Source organism: Babylonia areolata, chromosome 5 (genome assembly GCF_041734735.1).
Source record: "Babylonia areolata isolate BAREFJ2019XMU chromosome 5, ASM4173473v1, whole genome shotgun sequence".
NCBI classification, from domain to species: domain Eukaryota; kingdom Metazoa; phylum Mollusca; class Gastropoda; order Neogastropoda; family Buccinidae; genus Babylonia; species Babylonia areolata.
This window is the reverse complement of record NC_134880.1, coordinates 13999008-14022277: the sequence shown is the minus strand read 5'-3', so window position 1 is coordinate 14022277 and position 23270 is coordinate 13999008. Positions and strand designations below refer to the sequence as shown.

General features: G+C 41.8%; 1 protein-coding gene across 4 annotated transcripts in view; it reads right to left on the bottom strand.

Moving 5' to 3' along the window:
• Positions 1 to 10343: 10343 nt before the first annotated feature.
• The window catches only part of LOC143281958 (FERM domain-containing protein 5-like), a 46382-nt gene continuing 33455 nt past the window's right edge, over positions 10344 to 23270 (bottom strand). Inside the window, exons 15-17 of one of the 4 annotated variants that reach the window (XM_076587287.1) lie at positions 22605 to 22622; positions 18239 to 18265; positions 10344 to 13815 (exon numbers count right to left, since the gene is read on the bottom strand). In XM_076587287.1, coding sequence (XP_076443402.1) covers positions 13037 to 13815; positions 18239 to 18265; positions 22605 to 22622 — 824 coding nt within the window. In that variant the 3' untranslated portion in view covers positions 10344 to 13036. The remainder of the gene's footprint in view (positions 13816 to 18238; positions 18266 to 22604; positions 22623 to 23270) is intronic. The other 3 variants (XM_076587289.1, XM_076587288.1, XM_076587290.1) reach the window with 3 other exon arrangements.

The window sequence follows — 23270 nt, the reverse complement described above, 5'->3', positions numbered from 1 at the left end:
CGTCCGACAGCTTTGTAACTGTGTTCTATCTCCCCCATTCACAGCTAAGTGTTGCATTCTTGAAAGCATGGATTAGGATATACATATTATCATGTAAAATGTGTAGGTGAAACGTGTCACGGACAGACAGACAGGCAGGCAGGCACACACACACACACACACACACACACACACATCGTCACACACACACGTAGTCACACATCGTCACACACACACACACACACACATCGTCACACACACACACACATCGTCACACACATCGTCACACACACACACACACACACACACGTAGTCACACACACACACACACACACACACACATCGTCACACACACACACACACCCATCCTTCCCCCACCCCACCCCACCCGCCACCCCCGGGGAGGCAGAACAGACGGTCCTCCACGAGCAAAGACCAATGGTGTGAGCAAGGACCGGCTCGCGGCGATCGCCTTCAGTCTGCAAGGACCTTGGAATGAGGACTGGTGGCTCTTTGGTGGTCCCCTCACCAGACTCCTCAGACTGACAAAGAGCGGGATACACCTGCCCACCACCACCACCACCACCACCCTTCACAACACACACACACACACACACACACACACACAGAGGGGAGAGAGGTATGGAGGGAGATAGGGACAGAGATAGACAGAAAGACAGACAGACAGACAGACGGTTTATTCATGTACAGGCCAAGGCCCTTCATGATGGGGAATGCAAACAGAGAGAGACAGAGAGACAGACAGAGAGAGAGAGAGAGAGAGAGAGAGAGAGAGATGGTTTATTCATGTACAAGCCTAGGCCCCTTTTGATGGGGAATGCAAACAGACATAGAGAGAGAGAAAGGCAGACAGACAGACAGAGAGAGGGAGGTGGTGGAGAGAGAGATAGAGATGGTTTATTCATGTACAGGCCTAGGCCCCTTTTGATGGGGAATGCAAACAGAGACAGACAGACAGAGAGAGAGAGATAGAGAGACAGAGAGAGGGGGAGAGAGGGAGAGAGAAATGACCACAACAACGACAAGAAGAAGAAGCAAGAACAGATGGAGGGATGAAAGCTTGAGCGACTTTATTCACTACTGTCATGTACAGAAGAACCGACACAAGGCTCAGTTGTTACAAACTTTCTCCTGTCTGCACTCTCCTCCTCACCCTCCCACCCTTCACACACACACACACACATCAAAAGAAACCCCAGCCTGTAACAACAATACATATCATGGCAGATAAGACGAGGCAACGTGCCACACCCCAAAACCTAACGACAAATAAAACATTTTGGTGAAAAAAAATTAAATAAAATACACAAATATCAAATACATCATACACATCATACTAACAATACAATCATAATCTAAAAGTGTACAATTTTTTTATGAATGTTTGAATAAACAAGTGAAATAAACACATACCAAATAAAAAATTTTAAAAAATTGATAAAATCAAATTTTTTTTTAAACCCATGATAATCACAGTAAGATAATCCTTTAAAACTGCACACAACAGTGTCAATAAAAAAATAAGGTTGGATTTATTAAATGAAATAAACAAATAGTTATCCACTTCAAACAACCCCAAACCTTCAAGCCCTTATCACACTGTTTCCTGTCCAGTGGTGTCAGCCCCCTTCAGCGTGTACGTAGCACCGCACAATGCCTCCTGTTCTACACAACATAAAGAAGGTTTGGCACTACACAACAGACCATAAACAGCAACAAACAACAATCACATATGTACTCATCAGCGTAAAACATCCAGGTTCTTCACAACGTAAAGGTGGTTTGGCATACACAACACACCATGAGCAACAACAACAAACAACAATAATCTTTGAACATGGTTAACTTAAAACATCTGTACATTGTGTGGATCTCTCTGAGTGCTCTCTCTCTCTCTCTCTCTCACACACACACACACACACACAAACAACGCACTCACGCACACACGCACATGCAAATGCACACACGCACATGCACACCACCATTTTCTTCCACACTAACATAATCAAAGTAAGATGTGACGAGAGGTGAGGAGTGGTGGGGAGAGGTGAGGAGTGGTGACGAGAGGTGAGGAGGTGAGGAGTGGTGGGGAGAGGTGAGGAGTGGTGAGGAGTGGTGGGGAGAGGTGAGGAGTGGTGGGGAGAGGTGAGGAGAGGTGAGGAGTGGTGGGGAGAGGTGAGGAGTGGTGAGGAGTGGTGGGGAGTGGTGAGGAGAGGTGAGGAGTGGTGGGGAGAGGTGAGGAGTGGTGAGGAGTGGTGGGGAGTGGTGGGGAGAGGTGAGGAGAGGTGAGGAGAGGTGAGGAGTGGTGACGAGAGGTGAGGAGTGGTGGGGAGAGGTGAGGAGTGGTGACGAGAGGTGAGGAGTGGTGGGGAGAGGTGAGGAGTGGTGGGGAGTGGTGAGGAGTGGTGGGGAGAGGTGAGGAGAGGTGGGGAGAGGTGGGGAGAGGTGAGGAGTGGTGACGAGAGGTGACGAGATGTGAGGAGTGGTGACGAGAGGTGAGGAGTGGTGAGGAGTGGTGAGGAGTGGTGGGGAGAGGGAAAATGAAAAGGAGGGAGGGAGGGGAAGGAATGGGGAGAGGAACAGGGGAGGACAGGGGTACACAGGAGAGAAAGAACAAAGAATTGATGGGGGTGGGGGTACAAAGGAGGAAGAGCGAGAGAGAAGAGAGAGACCACAGTTTTTCTTCTTTTTCTTTTTTTCCTTTTCCTTTTTTTTTTTTTTTTTGTTTTTTTGTTTTGTTTTGTTTTTTCCATCAAATTCTGATGGATGCCATGAATACCAAAAGCCTCATACTAAAATAAGTCTACATAATCACAACTCAGTATAAAAAACAACTGTATGATACAACAAAATCATCAACACAGTCAACAAAAGAACAAGTCCAACAATATTGTGAGACAGGCAGTCAGACAGAGACAAAGAGACAGACTGAAAGACACAGACACAGCATGACAAAGAGACAGACTGAAAGATGATGACACAGCACGACAAAGAGACAGACTGAAAGACGGAGACACAGCACGACAAAGAGACAGACTGAAAGATGATGACACAGCACGACAAAGAGACAGACTGAAAGACAGAGACACAGCACGACAAAGAGACAGACTGAAAGATGATGACACAGCACGACAAAGAGACAGACTGAAAGATGATGACACAGCACGACAAAGAGACAGACTGAAAGACACAGACACAGCACGACAAAGAGACAGACTGAAAGACACAGACACAGCACGACAAAGAGACAGACTGAAAGACGGAGACACAGCACGACAAAGAGACAGACTGAAAGATGATGACACAGCACGACAAAGAGACAGACTGAAAGATGATGACACAGCACGACAAAGCGACAGACTGAAAGATGATGACAAAGAGACAGACTGAAAGACACAGACACAGCATGACAAAGAGACAGACTGAAAGACGGAGACACAGCACGACAAAGAGACAGACTGAAAGACGGAGACACAGCATGACAAAGAGACAGACTGAAAGACACAGACACAGCACGACAAAGAGACAGACTGAAAGACACAGACACAGCACGACAAAGAGACTGACTGAAAGACGGAGACACAGCATGACAAAGAGACAGACTGAAAGATGGAGACACAGCATGACAAAGAGACAGACTGAAAGATGGAGACACAGCACGACAAAGAGACAGACTGAAAGATGATGACACAGCATGACAAAGAGACAGACTGAAAGACACAGACACAGCACGACAAAGAGACAGACTGAAAGACGGTGACACAGCATGACAAAGAATCCAACCAAGGGACAACCGATCAAAAATAACCAACCGTCAACAACTGGCGATGATTTACTTCAAATGAAAGCATTTCAAGGCCTCATATCCAATTAAAAATCTTCAATAAATCACACATCATATGAAAACATCAACTAACCAAATTCAACTAATCACAGTTCTATGTGAAAATTTTAAAAACAAAGAAAACAAAAACATCCAATCACACAACATCAAAAGAGATGCCACAAAAACAACGCAACATGATTGATACTGGATCAGACAACAATTCTTAACACAGGCAAAACAAAAACATATAAATAAAAACCAAGATCACCTCCATGCCATAAATGAGGCTGGACAAAACAATTCTTCATATGTTATCAATTAAAAGAAAAATCAACAAAAAGGGTCCCCATGATTTGAGAAAAAAAAAACCACCGACACGTAAGGAAAAAAAAATGGCTCACAACCTGTTACTGTAAACATCAAAACTGGCCCCTCCATGTGCTACCCTGACTGCCCCAACCAGGGAATCGAACCCCCACTCCGTCCTTAAAGTGTCCACTTGCACTGCTTCAGCCATGTCAACAAAGGCTCACAGCGGCCCCACCATGCAACTTATCTCCCGCTTGGAATTCTGTGTTAATAACTTGGACCTCTTAAGACACTTGCCTGGATGTGTATACGGGTGCATACATCCGCACACATGCATGTATACGCACCGTCTCATCAACAGCTTATTGTCAAATCTAACAATCGAGTTGTACTGCCAACACACACACATACGTGTGAACATTCACTTATGCCGGAATCTCAATTCTTGAAAACAGATACATAATGTATAAATACATGCATGTGTATCTGTTTACATACAAATATACAGCCGTGCTCTGCTGTGTGTGAAACAAAAACATGTACAAATTAAAATTAGTAACAAAGAAATGAAGAAACAAGGCACAAATGAAAAGAAACACAAAGAAAACAAGAAAATAAAAGAAAGAACAGATGAAAACATTACTATAGTGGCAAATATCCATGAAATAAAAACAATAATGTTAATGAATATAATAATAATGATAAGAAAAGAAAAAGCCCAGTGAGAACGTGTTAAAAAAACAAGCAAGCCTGACGGTTAGCAATAGTCTTACACGTGTAACTTGATATAAAGATATTAAAGATGATATCAAGATGTTAAAAATCATTCTGCACTGAACACAAGCATTGTACAGGGACATGCTTTATGAAACAAATATATATATATATATATATATATATATATATATATATACCTACAATCATCACAATTCATGATAAATATTTGGACCACATGATAATTGCATCAGAGCTTGCACCAAAAAAATCACACACAAATGAAATCAAATATCTATTATTTTATGGATATAAGCTGAACATAAAATTTCAACACGTTGAAGGCATAAACCAGTAATCACAGACATAGTGTGGGTACACTCATACAAACTTACACACACATACACACACACACACACACACTCACACACTATCTCTCTCACTCTACATGCTATCAGTGGCCATGTTTGCTCCCTCTCTCTCTCTCCTCTCTCTCTCATTCTCTTTCTCTCTCTGTCTATCCATCAAAAACATAAGTATGCAAACACACATAATGTGCACATGTACACAAGAACACTAACAATCAACCGATTCACATACCAAAAAAAAAAAAAACCCCAAAAAACCAACAACTTATGTACAGCAATGCTACTCAGTCCTAATTCAATATAACCACCTCATTTCCATTCTTTTGACAAGCTCACCACCACACAGTCCATACAATCTCTCTGGCAGGGGACAGTACAATTTAAATACCCCATGCCTTGCTGCCACAACCAGAGTGCTTTTCAAGACCACCTTACCCCCCTTCCTTCTGTACCCATGGTTTGCCCGCCCAGCCGTGCATCTGGTCAGAACCTGTACTGACCTGTGCTGATCTTTAAAAAAAATTATTTAAAAAAAAAAAAAAAAAAAAAAAAAAAAAAAAAAAATCGAAAACCAAAGAAACCATCACAACTCAGAGCGAAATATTCGATTAAAAATGGTGTCTCAAAAATGTGCACACAATATGCAGAAAAAGACATCCAAAACAACCCTTTCATTAAGTATGTTCTCTTCAGATGTTACAAAAGGAAAGGTGAGGTGGAAGGGTTGGGGAGTGGGTGGGGTGGGGTGTGTGGGGTGTGGGGGGGGGGGTGTGAGGATAAGGAATCCTCTCCAACACTGAATGAACTTCAGAAACTTGGAACTCCCTGTCTCTCCGAAGGTGTTGGATCAACCTCTGGGATGCCTGCTGCAGACACTGGCACTTCAAAGAGTGGGAGAGAAGCAGGCAGCTCCAGGGGGCTGTACTCCACACATTCAGAACAAAGGGACAGAAGGCAGTGCCAAGAAAAGCTTTCCTTCTGCTGGGTTTTCCAGGTCTTGAAAACATTACAAACATCAAGCAACAACCCCGCACCCCCATTCCCAGCCCCATCCCTCCCAGCCCTGATATATAGCTGTGCACAAGAGGAATCCTGTTGATATGGTTCCCGAAAGGAATACCTTTACAACAGTCTGCATTCCTCAGAGTTGTCGGAGAAACTTATGTGTGGACGAAAAGAGGGGTGGAAAGGGAGGGGAGGGGAAATCCATGGTCAAGCCATTCCTCATCCAGGAACGAAAAGTAGTCCTTGCTCCCACAGCTGTCTTCACCACTCCCATCACCCAGGAGACTGACAGGGTCCCTCTCCCACCCAGCCCACCAAACCCCCACCCCCACCCACTGTAGTGATTTGGAGTGTATAACGGTTTTCTGAAACCTCATCTACATCACTTCTGTTGTTGTTGTCAAAAAATTACTTATCATGAGCAATTTGAACTGCTCTTGCAAGAATTCACTGTCACTGCACTGATTACAGTTTGCTGTTTTTCCTATGAACGTGTCTGTTAACCAATGAAAGATTTTTTTCTTTTTTAAGACTATATACATATATATATATATACATGCATCATTCATATGTTGATCGCAGAACCTTCACACTAGCTAGCACTCTGCAGCCACCCATGTTTCAAGCAGTATGGGAAATGGGAAACTGTGGGCGTGGTGCTGTGGGCAGGAACCGACAACAGCCCAAACCTGAGATCGCAGTCATGCTCACTTAGCAGCAGCTGCATTCGCCATGCCCCCTGCGGCGCTGGTTCCATACGGCTCTTTGTTATCTTAACCCCTTCCCCACCCTCCATTACAACCACCACCACCAAAGATAAAAAACAAAACAAAAAAAAACCAAACATATGCCCACATCACTTTTAAAACCCTGTCTGACCTCACAGTCTAAGTACGGCATTTTCGCTGCCCATCTTGACCTGTTATTGTCCTTGTTGTGTCGCTGTCATGCTAGTCAGGTCCCTCCCCATATTCTCCCGGGTTGGTTATTATCCACATCAGCCATACCACCTGGGGCAGGTGTCACTGTTAAACCCGAATATAACGAAGTGACGCACTTTGGAACTGGGACGCAGCCCCTGGGTGTGGTACGGGTGGATGACAGCTGCACTGACAGGACAGGGGGGTGGGGGGTGGGGGTTGGGGGAGGGAACAAGACTTTTGCTGCCAGAATTGTTTCACAGTCATCTGACAGCCACTTCCTTCAACAACTCACTGTGACTCTGCAATCCGACTGAAAGTTATCACCTTGATAATCATAAGAATAATAACAAGAAGTGGTAATGAATGACACCAGTTAATTCCCAAACACTCTCGCGTCTGACTCAATCTACTTCAGATCATCGATCATTAAAACAAAACAAAACCCTATCCCTCTGGTGAAATCCTATGCACCTGATCAGTGGTGAAAACCTGTGCACATTATCTGTGTGGTGTTGAAAAACTATCCAGTGGTGAAAACCTATCCAGTGGTATTTGTATTTGTATTTCTTTTTATCACAACAGATTTTTCTGTGTGAAATTCGGGCTGCTCTCCCCAGGGAGAGCGCGTCGCTATACCACAGCGCCACCCATTTTTTTTGTATTTTTTTCCTGCGGGCACTTTTATTTGCTTTTCCTATCGAAGTGGATTTTCCTATAGAATTTTGCCAGGAACAACCCCTTTGTTGCCGTGGGTTCTTTTACGTGCGCTAAGTGCATGCTGCACACGGTACTTCGGTTTATCGTCTCATCCGAATGACTAGTGTCCAGACCACCACTCAAGGTCTAGTGGAGGGGGAGAAAATATCGGCGGCTGAGCCATGATTTGAACCAGCACGCTCAAATTCTCTCGCTTCCTAGGCGGACGCGTTACCTCTAGTCCATCACTCCACATGGTGAAAACCCATCCACCTGATCTGTGGTGGTGAAAACCTACCCACCAAACACACTGCCAAAAAGCTGAGAAAGGAAGATAATATGAAAGCAGAGCTTGTGAGGCTCAACAGAGAAACATTCCAGCAGCAAAGGCCTGAGGCTGTGGGGAGGGGCATGTGAGGGGGAGGGGCAGGTGAGGAGGGGTGAGAGGGGGGGGTGTATGATGCAGATAAAGAGACACCTGATGGCCAGGTCTCTTGTTACATCCTGGATGAGGCCATAGAGGGAAGTCGGGCCTGAAAAACACTGTACCACTGAACCGTGTGGATGCATGCATGCACACGCACGCGCACACACACACACATGCCCACACGCATGCACACACACACACATACAAACACACATGCCCATACGCATGCACACACACACACACACACACACACATACACACACAAGCCCACACGCATGCACACACACAAGCCCACACGCATGCACACACACACATACCGGTATATACACACACACGCGCAACCACTCTGTAACCTTGTAACCTTGTGCACCACACTGCTAAGAATGATCAATAAATAACTGACACACCTATAACTGGCATAGTAGGGCACACATGACTTACACACATACACACTCTCTCTCTCTCTCTCTCTCTCTCTCTCTCCCACTCTGTGCTGTGCAACCTTGTATGCCATACAACTGAGAATTTCGTGATCAATAACTTACAAATAAGGAAACTAATTAATCAAGCAAATCATGTACTTACTTAATCAATCAATCAATCAATCAATCAATCAAAAATAAAATAATTTAGCACAAGGGAAAATATATATATATATATTTGAAAAGAAAATGTGCACAAAAAAGAAATAATAAAAATGTAAAGTAACTGGTATAGGAAATAAAGAAAGATAAACCTTTAAAGTCCAACATTTAATAGCTTTCAAGATGCTAATGATAGAATGTATTGCCTAATTTTCAAATAAAAGTTGTTGTTTTTCCCTGAAATTCAGTCCATGTCTTGAATCAAAAACAAAAAATGTCACAATAAAAGAACATCATGAACAATATCAAAGCAAAAAAGCTAAGATAACAGAAAAAAAAAAATGCAACGGCAGACACATTCTAAAAACAAAAAAAATTTTAAATTTAAAAAAAAAAGAAATCAGAATACTTCCATTTGCATACTTTTAGTTCAGGTTTATGTTCAGGTTTATTCCCCCTCCCAAACGGGTATGTTTCGAAAATGAACACCATAGATGTATAAAAAAAATATATATATATGTGTCTGTGAGATAACATTTTATTTGAGATCGTCACCTAAAACTTCACCTGCACCCACACACAAGAGTAAATTTACAGCAGATTAAAAGAAAAAAAAAACAACCCAAAAAAAAAAAAAAAAAAAGATCAAGACATCCAATCATGCAAACCGCAACTCTAAAAAAATTACAACTGAAAATCAAATCAAGACAGTAGCTGGGCAAGAGGGTATAACACTTTAGCACAATTCGCTTTTGCAGCAAAACTCTTAAAGAATCAATGCATTATGCTAGTTTTCATCATATGTCAAACATATCTAAAACCTAACTACAGACATCACTGTGCAAAAATCTAACACCCACCAACTTTGCTAACACCAACATAATAAGTCTCATACTCACAGAAATATCTTCGTACACATAGACAGAAAGATAGACAGATCAACAGATATTTATACGTATGTAAATTCATACCCAGATTTGGTAACAAATCATTAACACCAGACACTGAAGCTGATGGGATATTTATACCTGTCTACATCTTCAATGCGGTTCATAACTGAGCTTTGTTTGAAGTAAACATATAATTTTTAATTTTTTTTTTTAACTAGGACATATACCTTTATAATTCTTGCTGGTCCAAATTCATTTTCATAAATAAGCAAATATCAATAAAAAAAAAAAATTTTAAAATGGAATAAATAAGCAAATTTTTTAATCAAATAATTCAATCAGTAGACTAAAAACTGAAAACAGAACCATCCACCCATGCAAGAACAACAACGCTGTCAGGAGTAGCGCTCAACTCCTTCTTCTTCTTTGCGTTCGACAGCTACGCAGTTAGGGTCGAAGTCTGAGGGATGCCACAAACCGGTAAAGATCGGCTGCCGTCCCCCAGAGCTTAACTCTTGCTGGTCCAAATTCATTTTCATAAATAAGCAAATATCAATAAATAAAAAAATTTAAAAATGGAATAAATAAGCAAATTTTTTAATCAAATAATTCAATCAGTAGACTAAAAACTGAAAACAGAACCATCCACCCATGCAAGAACAACAACGCTGTCAGGAGTAGCGCTCAACTCCTTCTTCTTCTTTGCGTTCGACAGCTACGCAGTTAGGGTCGAAGTCTGAGGGATGCCACAAACCGGTAAAGATCGGCTGCCGTCCCCCAGAGCTTGGTGTTGAGGCCAGCACCCCCAGGCCAGGACTGCTGCCGCATCTTCTCATACAGGGGGCAGTCTTGGAGAATATGGGATGGGGTCTGGTCAGCCTGGCCGCAATCACATAGGGATGTGGCTGCCACTCCAATCCTCTTCAGGTGTGCTCGGAGGCCGCAGTGTCCTGTGCGAAGGCGGTAGATGGTAGGTAGCGCTCAACAACTTTCGGGAAGCCATGAATGATATAGGCCAGGTGTAGTGTCACCACAGCTGGGAGGTTCTGTGCACCACCTTGATCATGTGCCAGCCACCCCTCACCCTGTGCAGTCTTTAACAGGTCATGGGGTGAAAGGACAGCAAAGAAAAAACGACACACACACACACACACACACACATGTACATATTGGGACTTCATCATCAAGGATAATCCACATCTTTAAAAAAAACGAACTAATAAAAATAATAAAGCAAAACAAAAAGCAATTACAGATTTCAGTCTGTACAACATTCACAAACCCAAAGTCTTGTGAGCGTATTGTTTGTATGAATATGTGTGTGTGTGTGTGTGTGTGTGTGTGTGTGTGTGTGTGTGTGTGTGTGTATGCAGGCAGGCGTGCTTGCCGGTGTGTGAACATTCATGCGAAATAAAGGTCTGGTAGGTCTGTAGAACTAAAAAGCACCAAAAACAAGACTGATCAACCAAACATGAAACCAGCCAACAAGAGACGCTTGGAGTGGCAGGAGGAGGCAGACAACAACCAATATACAACCAATGCAAAATGAAGCAGAACATCCCTTTGCATGAATTCACTTTGGGGGGTGGAGGGGTGGGGAAGGAACAGGGAGAAGGCGGTGGTCAATGTCCAACTACTGCTACCACTGGACATAACCCTACCTTCTCACCCACCTCACCCCCTTTCTCCACTGAAGCAGGAGGGGGCGAGGGGTGGTTGAGAGTCAGCTGGTCGCATCCCCTCCCACCCCCCAGGCCCCCTCCCCTGGCTTTGGTCACCAAAATGATTGCCAGACAGCCCAGATTCCACAAGGCAGTCTCAGGAGCCTGTCTGTCTGACCAATGGGGTCATCCATCATAACTCCCCTTCTAACTGTTAACAACCCTTTTTTTCTCTTCTTTTTCTTTTTTTTTAATATTATTTCTTTAGTTTTTAACAAAACAAAAAATCTTTGTTATTGGACAGCTTCCAAAAATGGCACATGTTGGTCAACTTACATGGGGAAAAAGAAAATACAACAAATAAATATACAAGAAATTAGATATTGAAATGGGCATATGACCAAACACAAGTACATAAAAACAAGTCAGCGAACGTAAGCAACTGGGACAGTAACCCACACACAGATAATAGCAGCCTCTTTCACTAAACAGACGATAGATTATACAGTCATGTCCTTCTGCATAAAGACCCATGCCACCCAGGGAGCCTGAGAAGCAGCAGCCCATGCACTAATTTAGCAGCCTCCTTCAATAAAGAAAAGATTATTATAATTCAGTCATTATCTTTCAGACAAAAGACCCACTTCATAAAAACGCTACCACCAAGAGCGCTTAATGAGCAGGACTGGTAGGTTAGGCTACAGTTCTCACCCTGTAGACCCTCACAAGTCTCTCGCCTGACACAACACCAAGAGTCCTTGTTCTGTGTGGCCATGAGAAGGAAGGCAGAGGCCTGGACAGCTTGGGACTGTGAAAGTGAACTTCCCTACACCCGAAAAAGCGATGCAGAACTCGCATGCGAACTTCACACAAAAATCTGAAAGATTATATATCACCTTAATGTTTTTGTCATTGTCAAAATTCATAAACTTAATTTCAGCACAATTAATTTGCTGCAAAACTTTTATTTCTCATGAGGGAGTGAAATGTTGACTTTGCATGCAGATTTCACCCATCTTTGGGCTGATCCCTTCTTGGCTGAGGCGGTGTTTGACGAGGTCCCTCTCTACCAGGTCCATTACGTGAGCATAGTAACTCATTGCCATTGCAAGTCGTGTATGTTTCCTGAAGAGATCTCCATAACAACTGAGCTCCTTGATCAGGGTGTTGCAGGCACCATGCTGCTGCCTGAGCTTCAAAAAGCTGTTCACCTAAATTTAATGTTTCATCTGTCCTTTGCATCTCTTCTTCCACAGCAGCAAGACTGCTTTCAAAATTCTCTCTTCTTCAACACCAAATGCTTGCTTCGATTGTACTGGTGTTATGGTTTCAGTCAAAACTGGCAGGTAAATTTTGTGTTTTGGGGCTTTGTCTTTTTCAACAGCACACTTGGTAGAGCGTATGTATAAGTCTGTATCCTTCAGCACTCAGCTGAAAATAAAACTGGACAGGCAGCTCATTTATTTTTAGCATACAAATTTATTATACATTCAAATGAAAATTTAAGCATCATGGTTTTTTAGGTCCATGGAATTCCATCTTTAAGGCGGAAAGGTTCTAACTGGTTCGCAAGCGAATTCTGCATTATTTTTTTCCGGGTCTGTGGAAATTCACCCTGAAGGCCAAAAGGTTTTCACTGGCTGAAGAAGGTGGCCAAGTGCTGGCCATGTCTGGCCACCAGGTCGCGGGCGGGCTCCAGGAAGGTGAGGTGGCTGCGGGCCTGGGTCAGCAGCGGGTGCTGCCACCCGGAGAAGAAGAGCACGTAGAACAGGGTGGCCAGCAGAAGCACCGCCATCAGCACCGACACCACCACCGCCCCACACCCACCACCACCCCCGGACCGCTTCTGGCAGGCAGGGGAGGAGGGTGAGGGTGAGGATGAGGGCAGGGGGGTGGTGGTGGTGGGAGAACCCTGGCCATCAGCCGACATGTGGTTCCGCTCCGACGCCACGCTGGGCTGCGACTGCGGCTCCACCATCACCTCCTCCTGCAGGTAGGATTTGAGGCGCTGGGTCTCCTCCTCCACGCCCTCCTCCCCCTCTTCGCTGTACAGGGTGGTGTTGGGGTGGTAGGACCCCGCCCCCAGGCTGGTGTCCCCTTCCTCCTCCTCCCCCCATCTCTCAACCCCACCCTCACCAGCATCCCGCACCACCTGCCCGTTGAGCTGAAAGGAGGGAGGAGGGGGGGCAGCGATGGTGGCAGCGGAGGTGGCGACGATGACGTCCGGGTTGACAGCGGCCTTGCTGCTTTCACGTTGCTCCTCCTCAGCTGGTGCCAGCTGCTCCTCGTACGTCTCCTGTGGGGCCAGGGGGGCTTTGATAGACTTGCTCTCCACCCGCGCCTGTGACTGGTAGACAGGAGCAGCCGCCGCCATGCGCATGGTCAGACCCCTGGGGACGTCCACCGCCGCCTCTGAAACAGGTCAGGGGCTGGTAGGAGAATGGTGTCAATGCCACAGTGCTTTCTCTCCTGTGTCCCATCACCACAACAGGTGTGACAGAAAGGTTACAGTATATCCCTTGGCATTAGTTGCCTCCGTACACACACACACACACACACACACACAGATGTATACAGACAGACAGACAGACAGGCAGGCAGACACACACACACACACACATACATACACACACACAAGCCACACACACACACAAGCCACACACACACAAACACATATATGCAATGCATCCTTTTATCATGTTCATCACTGGAACAGGAGTGAGAGATAGGCTACAATGCATGTATCCCTTACTACAGAGAGAGAGAGAGAGAGAGCACTCTACATCACTCAGATACATAAAAAAATTGTAAAATCCCACTTTGTTCCACACAGTGTCAGTGAAGGTGGAAATGAGAATGGATATTTATCCAGACAGACTGCTTCACCTCATCAGGATTTACTTCATGCCACATATTTGTCCATGACACTGTGTCCACATACGATCATATTTCCATGTAGGGATTACTGTTATCCAATATCCCTTCAACTCATTGAATAAAAGAGCATCCAATTTCTAATTCACATAGTCGATCAATATCCAGCACCCCCTTACAGAATGATACATCTGTCCTTCAAATAATTATGTATGTTAATACAATTGTGTTAAGACTAAAACAGTATTCAAGGCAAATCGATTTAGTGGTCTGTCTTAGTGCAGCTTCAATAAAAAATTAAAAAAAAGGTCAACAGAGCAACACACACACACACACACACACACATTACTTGCAGTACTTGACCAAACATAACCATCTCCCAACAACAAAGAACAAGCATGATTAATTATCCTTCCAACAAGCACAAGCATGTTCTTCTATCTTCTATAACTGCAACAAATACTCTATAAATTGAAAACAAAACATAAAATAAAATAATCAAAAAATAAAAAATCAAAGATAAACAGATTAATAAATAAGTAAACAAATAAACCAATAAGCATATAAACAAACAAACAAATAAATAAATAGATAAATAAATGAACAAACAAACGCTGCACAAAGCCTAGAGCGCGAGTGAGATGTTAACACAAACTGCAGAGCTGTGCCAGGTCACACCAGATGCTGTCTGTGCACATGGTGCATGCAAACTCAATCTTGCCGAACCACAGCAACAGCATAAAACAATGCAAACAATTTTGTTTTAATCAGGCAAACTAACCACCCACAGAAAGACCTATGCACAAAAGCACAAAAATTAAACACACACACACCCTCATGTGCCATGCATGCTCTAACACACACACACACACACACACACCCTCATGTGCCATGCATGTTCTAACACACACACACACACACACACACCCTCATGTGCCATGCATGTTCTAACACACAAACACACACACACACACGTGCACACACACACACATGCATACGTGCGCACACACACACACACACTGCCATGCATCTATTTTCTAGACTGTCCTGTTTTCCCTGGTTTCACTTGATATTGGTTTAAGCTTTCTTGATTTGATGCGTCATTTTACACACACACACACACACACACACACACACACACACACACACACATGTGCTATACACACTCCCACACACAAACACACACATACAAAGGCCTCATCAATAAAACATTTGTGCACACACACACACACACACACACACACACACACACACACACACTGCCAAGCATTCGAGTTCCTCTTCAACTGACAGGCAATCAACCCTGAAAAGGCCTCTTTTAAATAATTCAAATTTAAATGCACACATGCACCCACACACAAGCAAACATGCCAGAAACAATTTTTTTTTCTCCTTGCTCTACGGTACAGCCAACCACAGAGGGCCACCACATCAGGGCTGAAAACATTCCAGTCAAACTTTATGTAAAAACAAAAAAAGTGGTTATTTTTCTCAGATCAAATCAATCCTATGGAACCCGAGCAGAATGTCTGGCACAATAACAGTCCTCTCAATTCACACAAACCTGGGACATGGTGCTGACCGTTCCATGGGAACTAGACTTTGAGTTGTGACCAGGGTGCTAGTCTTTCAAACAAGATTATAAACAGAGGCTTTGTGTGTAGCGTGCACTTTGAAAATGTACAAGATAACAAAAAAGGTTGTCCCTGGCAAAATTCATACGATCAGTTTTTCACCAAAGTATAGAAAAAAAAAATATATATATATATAAAAGCTAGCCGTAAAAAAGTGTTCAGAAATGACTGACAAAATGATACAAAAAATTACCCATAGCATATCATTATTATCATAACCTCTAAAAAAGAAATACAAAATAAAATAATAAACAACAAAAATGCCCCATTATCAAGACCAGAAAATACCACACACACACACAAAAAGAAAAAAAACCCTTCCTGATTCCCTCACACACACACACACACACACACACACACACACACACACACACACACACACCCTTCCTGATTCCCTCTCACACACACACACACACACACACACACACACACACACACACTGGGAACACAAAAGGAAGAAAGGAAACTATGAGTCAGCAAGACCTGCACCGTGAAATTCCAACTGAATATCCAACCCAACACAACCCTCAGAAGGCACTATGGTGTATCCAGTGCACAAAAATGGGCAAAACACTCACCCAAAGTGCAGCAAGCTTTGAAACTTCAGTGCACAGCACAACACATGATAAAAAAAATACAAGCAATGGAGAAGGGATTGATTTAGTAATTATATAAATGAATAAATAAATAAACAAATAAACAAATGAATAAATAAATAAATAAACAAACAAACAAATGAATAAATAAATAACAAATCAAACGTTTGGAAAGTCAACCAGATGGTGCAACATACACAAGCATTACAAATAAAGTAACCAACAAATGCAGAGAGAAAAAAAACAGAATCATCACTACAGAAGACAAAACATTAACACTTGAATGAGTGAGCGAAGAAAGGATTTCATGACAGTATCAGTGTCAGTAGCTCAAGGAGGCGTCACTGCGTTTGGACAAATCCATATACGCTACACCAGATCTGTCAAGCAGATGCCTGACCAGCAGTGTAACCCAACGCACTTAGTCAGGCCTAGAGAAAAAAATGACAAAGATAATAATAATAATAATAATAATAATAATAATGATGATGATGATGATGATGACAATAATAATTTTAATAATAATAAAAATAATAGTAGTAATAAATAAAAATAAAATCAAAAGACAATAATGATGATAAATAAGCAAATAAATGCAAAACAAGACAGATATATACTTTAATGAGTGAGTGAACAAAGGATTTCAGGACGGATACAAGTGAGGAATGAAACAAAAAAAGAAAGGCGGACAGACTGAATGATAGGCTGAAAGACAGAAGACAGACAGACAGACAGAAAACGAGAAAGAGACAAGCACACAAACAAACCAACAAAAACTGGTAATCAGTCACACCAACAAATGGACAGAAAACAGTACAGTTACAAAAAATGAGAAAAAATAAAATAAAATAAAATAAAATGAGTAACTAAAAATGAAATCAATAAGCAAAACAAATCAAGCAAACTCTGAAGACGCATGAAACATACACAACATAAACTGCACGACATGTCATCAAACTCGGTAGACGAAAGGGACAATGGGAGAGGTGGGGGTGGAAAGGGGATGGAAGGGAAGGGAGGTAAGTAGCCATGAAACAAGAAAGTTATTCAATACCATGCAGCTGTTGTTTTTTGGGGTTTTTTCTTTCTGTGCATTCAAAACATTTTTTGTTCCACTTTTTTCTTTTACTTTTTTTTTTCTTTCTTTCTTTTTTTTTTTTTTTTTTTTAAGTGGTTTATTGTGCATAAACATGTTCCAGCAAGTGACCATGGAACTAGAACATTGTTCACTGTCTAGCGCTTCAAACTCTCAAAAAGTAGTCTTGTTTTGTTTTTGTTTTTTTCTTTCTTTTTTGCGGTGGTCGTTATGTGCATAAACATGTGCTACATCCAACAACATCACTCAACAAAACACAGACATTAAAGAAACAATTTGCTTTTGGGAGAAAAGTTAAAAAGAAAAAGAAAAAAAACAAACATCTAGTTAAAAAGAAAAAGAAAAAAAAACAACATCTACTTAAAAAGAAAAAGAAGAAAAAAAAAATAAAAACCTTAATAATAAACGCAAAATACTATAACTATGGACGTGCATGTGGTAAAAATTAAATAAAAGCAAAAAAAAATCAACATGCACTTTAAGAAAAAAAAGGCACTCTAAAACAACCGCAAAATGCTACAACTCTGAGCGTGCATGTGCTGAGACAAAGACCAAAACAAAAACAAAAAAGACAACTCTACACCACCACAGGCATGGAAATTGAGGGGGATGAGAGAAAAAAAAATCTCAATTACCTGGCTTCTTTCCATTGGCCCAGATGACTAATTAAGGCAACAAAAATATATAAAAAAAAGAAAAAAAAATTGTGATTAGTGAACTTTTCCCAATGCACTGACCCCAAGACATTCGGACACTCACAAGGATGCTGGAAGGTTAACACCTGGTGCAGCAGCCTTGTCATACCTCCGCCACTGGATTTTTTACCCCAGGGTCAAACAACTGTCAGAACTGACCACCCCTGGCGGAGTTCTCTGTCCCACCCTCCCCCAAAGGCTAAAGGCCAGCCCAGAATGATCCTTCCTTTCATTTCTCAATAGTTTGACAAAACCCATAGAAAGGGGGATTGGGGGGGGGGGGGGCAATTTTCAACCCAGCAGTGTTGTGAGAGGAGGGGGAGGGGTGCCATCTTGACCAGTCACAAATGACCGTGGGGTGAAAGTAAAACCCTGAGTTCAAGGCTGCTAGCACTGGGTCACAGACACAAGCTGCTCGCTCCTGCCTGTCCCTCCACCATCCCCTGCTGGTGTCGCGCACACACACACACACACACACACACACACAGAGAAATGAACACACAAGAGATGACAATGAGAGACACAGAGGGAGAAGAAACACTGTCAGACAGCACAGAGACAGACAGAAATGAACTCACAGGTAAACAGACAGGACACACAGAGACAGACAGAACAGAGAGCACACACACAGAGACAGACAGAGACACACAGAGACAGACAGAACAGACAGGACACAGAGACAGACAGAAATGAACTCACAGGTAAACAGACAGGACACACAGACAGAACAGACAGGACACAGAGACAGACAGAACAGACAGGACACCCAGAGACAGACAGAACAGACAGGACACAGAGACAGACAGAACAGAGAGCACACACAGAGACAGACAGAACAGACAGGACACAGAGACAGACAGAACAGAGAGCACACACAGAGACAGACAGAACAGACAGGACACAAAGAGACAGAACAGACAGCACACACACACACACACACACAGAACAGAGAGCACACACAGAGACAGACAGAACAGAGAGCACACACAGAGACAGACAGAACAGACAGCACACACACAGACAGACAGAACAGACAGGACACACAGAGACAGACAGAACAGACAGCACACACACAGACAGACAGAACAGACAGGACACACAGAGACAGACAGAACAGACAGACAGAATTGAACTCACGGGTGGACAGACACACAAGAGATGACAAAGAGAGCCACAGAGGGAAAAGAAACCAGAAGGAAACTGAGATGAATGAAAAGCACAAAGAGAGAGAGGAGGTGTTGTGTTGGGGGCATTGGGGGGGGGGTGCAGGGGGGGACACTGTCATACAGCGTGAGAGCAAGTCTGGATTAAATCATACACACAGTCTGGATTAAATTGTACACATATCCAGAACGCCAAATCCAATGGGCATGCAAAGGTAAGTCTGATAAACCAAAGATGTAATGGCAGTACAGGAAGGATATATAAAAACTGTTGTACAACAAGGAAACAACAAAGAATTCTGGGAAATTCTGTATCAATAAAAACATAGCACAAAGAAACACATAAGCACAGCACACAAAAATCAGGATAATTCCATCTCTTTCTGCTTTCCTCTGGTATACCAACTGTTAATTGTGTGAGATCAGTTTTACAGGCCTTCTTAGTACATTGTCTATACAGTGGTGTATTAGAAGAAAAATAAAGCACCATTTACAATCACTGTCACACTGAAACACAGCCATGAATGGACTGTATCATCAGTGTAGAACTATCACATTGAGGTGAGTTGACAGTCTCACTTAGCCACTTTCCTCTCTCTGCTGTCTCTTCCAAGCTGATCAGCCTAAGTAGTACCCAACACACACACACACACACACACACACACACACACACATGCACACACACACCCCCACCCAACCATATATATATGCATATACATATGCACACACACACACACACACACACAGAGCACACCTCACACACACACACACACACAAAGCCACACACACACACACACACACACACACACTTACTTCTGTGAAAATTCTATGTTTGCCCCAGCAGTTTTCCAACCTCCCTTTTTCTCCAATTTCTCATTGCACCCCCATCCAAACCTTACCCCCATTTTTCACACCATAAAAGTTATGCTGCTATCTTAGAAACACGCTTTCTATCTTTATAACACAAGACTAACCACAATTACCAAACATAGCTTGAGACAACACAGCACAGAAAAAAAAGGTGGATACGTCCATCTCAGAATCTGTACAACAGTAACTGGTTTCTTCTTTACACAGCAATATTAGGCTTAAAACATACCAACATAACTGTATTCCAAGCCTTACACTAGTGTATATAAAACTGCACCACTTACAATCACTATAATCAAAAGTTATAACACATAGGCTAGAAAGCATTTTCTCTTGCTTCAGTCGTAATCCCCCCTGCAGTTTACTTCAGGATAATCTTTCTTCTTTCCCTGCACACTGACAAATGATAACAACCAACAGCACTGATAGCAAGGTTGTCTGCTTGACTTGAACTGATTAACAACTTGACTTAAACAGTTTAGTCCACGGCCAATGAACCTTTATGTTTCAGTAAATCTCATTAAGTTGAAGCCAAAACCAATGATTATATATTGTTGTTTGTTTCAATAATCACGTAATCACAATGTAAGTTCTGGGGCTTGTAGCACAAAAAGAGGATTCACAAAGGTTTCTAGTCACAACAGTGAGGAAAAAAAAAACTTTTAAAATGTTCTAAGACACCTAAGAACAAAATTGTTTAACTATCTCCTCGGGAACACAGAAAGGCACAGTATTTTGAATGCCAGCTAATGCATCCTGCTTGAGTCATCATCAGCTTCATGGATAACAGTGATTTTGGTTGGAAAAATCCTATCCATTTTTTGTCATTGTTGATGTTTTTGTTTTTGCCACTGTCATTATGTTTGTACTTCAAGATTTTGAATTCAGGTGGAACATTTTTTCTTTTTTGTTGTTGTTGTTGTTGTTGTTGTTGCTGTTTTGTTTCACTGATACAGAGGCTTAAAACTGATAACAATCACAAACCTAGGTCATTGAAAAAAACAAACAAAAAAAAAAACCATAATGATTTAAAAAAAGGCAAGTCACTTTTCACAAATTCTTTTAAAAAAAAATCTTTCAAAACCTGCATGAACCCTGAAGACTGCTGAGATTTCTTTGCATTGATAGAAACCTAGAAACCAAGTGGAATGTACCACTGAAACATCAATAACACAGCCCAGATCAACACCACACTCTACTATTGCACATCAACACCACACACCAAAATCATACATCAGCAGTCAATGATCCATTATGTGAATGCAGTAAATGATCCATTATGTGAATGCAGTAAATGATCCATTATGTGAATGCAGTAAATGATCCATTATGTGAATGCAGTAAATGATCCATTATGTGAATGCAGTAAATGATCCATTATGTGAATGCATCATACTGCTCCTTTCTTCAGCCATGGTTAACTCGATATTTAGCAGTCTCCTTTTGTCAGTACTTTGGTTTTGTAAGAAACCAAAGTGAGGCTCATCCCAACTCAATGTCACATATGGCTGTACCTTATGCACTGGATATTATATGATGATGATGACTCTCCTTATCACTCTTAGTTCTATTACATGATCATTATTATCATTATCATCAAGAAAACTATCATCACTATTACTGTATAACTTAGAAATCTCTCATAAATCCAAAACTGACTCATATCAATAATATCATTATCACACAAGTGTTCTTAACCCCTCCAATACATACTGATAAACTGGCTATGTTAAAAAGAAAAAGAAAAAAAACCATGTAATTTCCATTTTTAAAAACAAAAAAATTGTATAACAAGGATAAAACATATCCCCTGCAAACCCCACACCATAATAGAATAAAATAACAAAATGCAATACAAAAAAAACCCTAATACTCAATAAAGTAAAATGAAATAAAATAAAATAAAGTAAAAATACACCATTGAAACAGTGCAATCCACTCTCATAAAAAATAAAAATAAATAATAATGTTAAAACAAAAAAGTATCCCCTTGAAGAAAAGAAAAAGAAGAAATTGTCAAAAAGCCACCAAAAGTGTTCCAACAAATGACACAGAAAAAAGCCAGCAACAGAAAAACCAATGACGACGTCATTCCAAGATGGTGGACAACAAGCAGACAGGTGAACAGGACACAGAAGAAGAAGAAGAACACATGTAAACATCATATATGTGCACCCCCACACACCAAGAGCGTGCCCGGTGCAGTACATATGTACACACACACATACATCCCACAGGGAGACAGAGAGAGAGATATGATGAACAAAGCTTACCATTGTACGGTCTTCGATCTACAACACACCAGCAACACACATGGACTCACACACTTGTCCATAATACTTCTAGTTTTCTTTCTTTTCTTGTTTTTTTTTATCCACCAGAAAATATAAAAGATGTATTTTCAATCTACAGGGACTGTCACCATTTTATTTCCACCATGACCAAACAACACAGCCAAACAGATTTATGAACATTTATATATTTTTAAAGCAAAATTGTTTTCCAGAAGTATGCACACACACACAAAAAGTTTAAGGTAAACACAGCAATAACATAGGAAAATATTTCACACACACATGCTTACACACACACACACACACACACACACACACACACACACACTTTCTTTTATTTTACACATACATGCAGGTACACACGTGCACGCACATACACACACACAAACACACACACATTATTGTTTTTCTTTTTTCTTGTCAAACAAATGTACATTAATTGCTATTATGACGCTCAGGTTTCCATTCCAGAGCAAAAATGTATTGGTATACACCATCAGAAAGTGTGCTGTTGTAAATTAGCCACATATATTTTCTAACAAAGACAATGTTGAATCCACTTAACAGTCACAGAGAGATTTGATATGTTTAGATATTTGAAGAAAGTTTTGGTATTCCTCAAATCTTCCCATTTAAACAAATCAA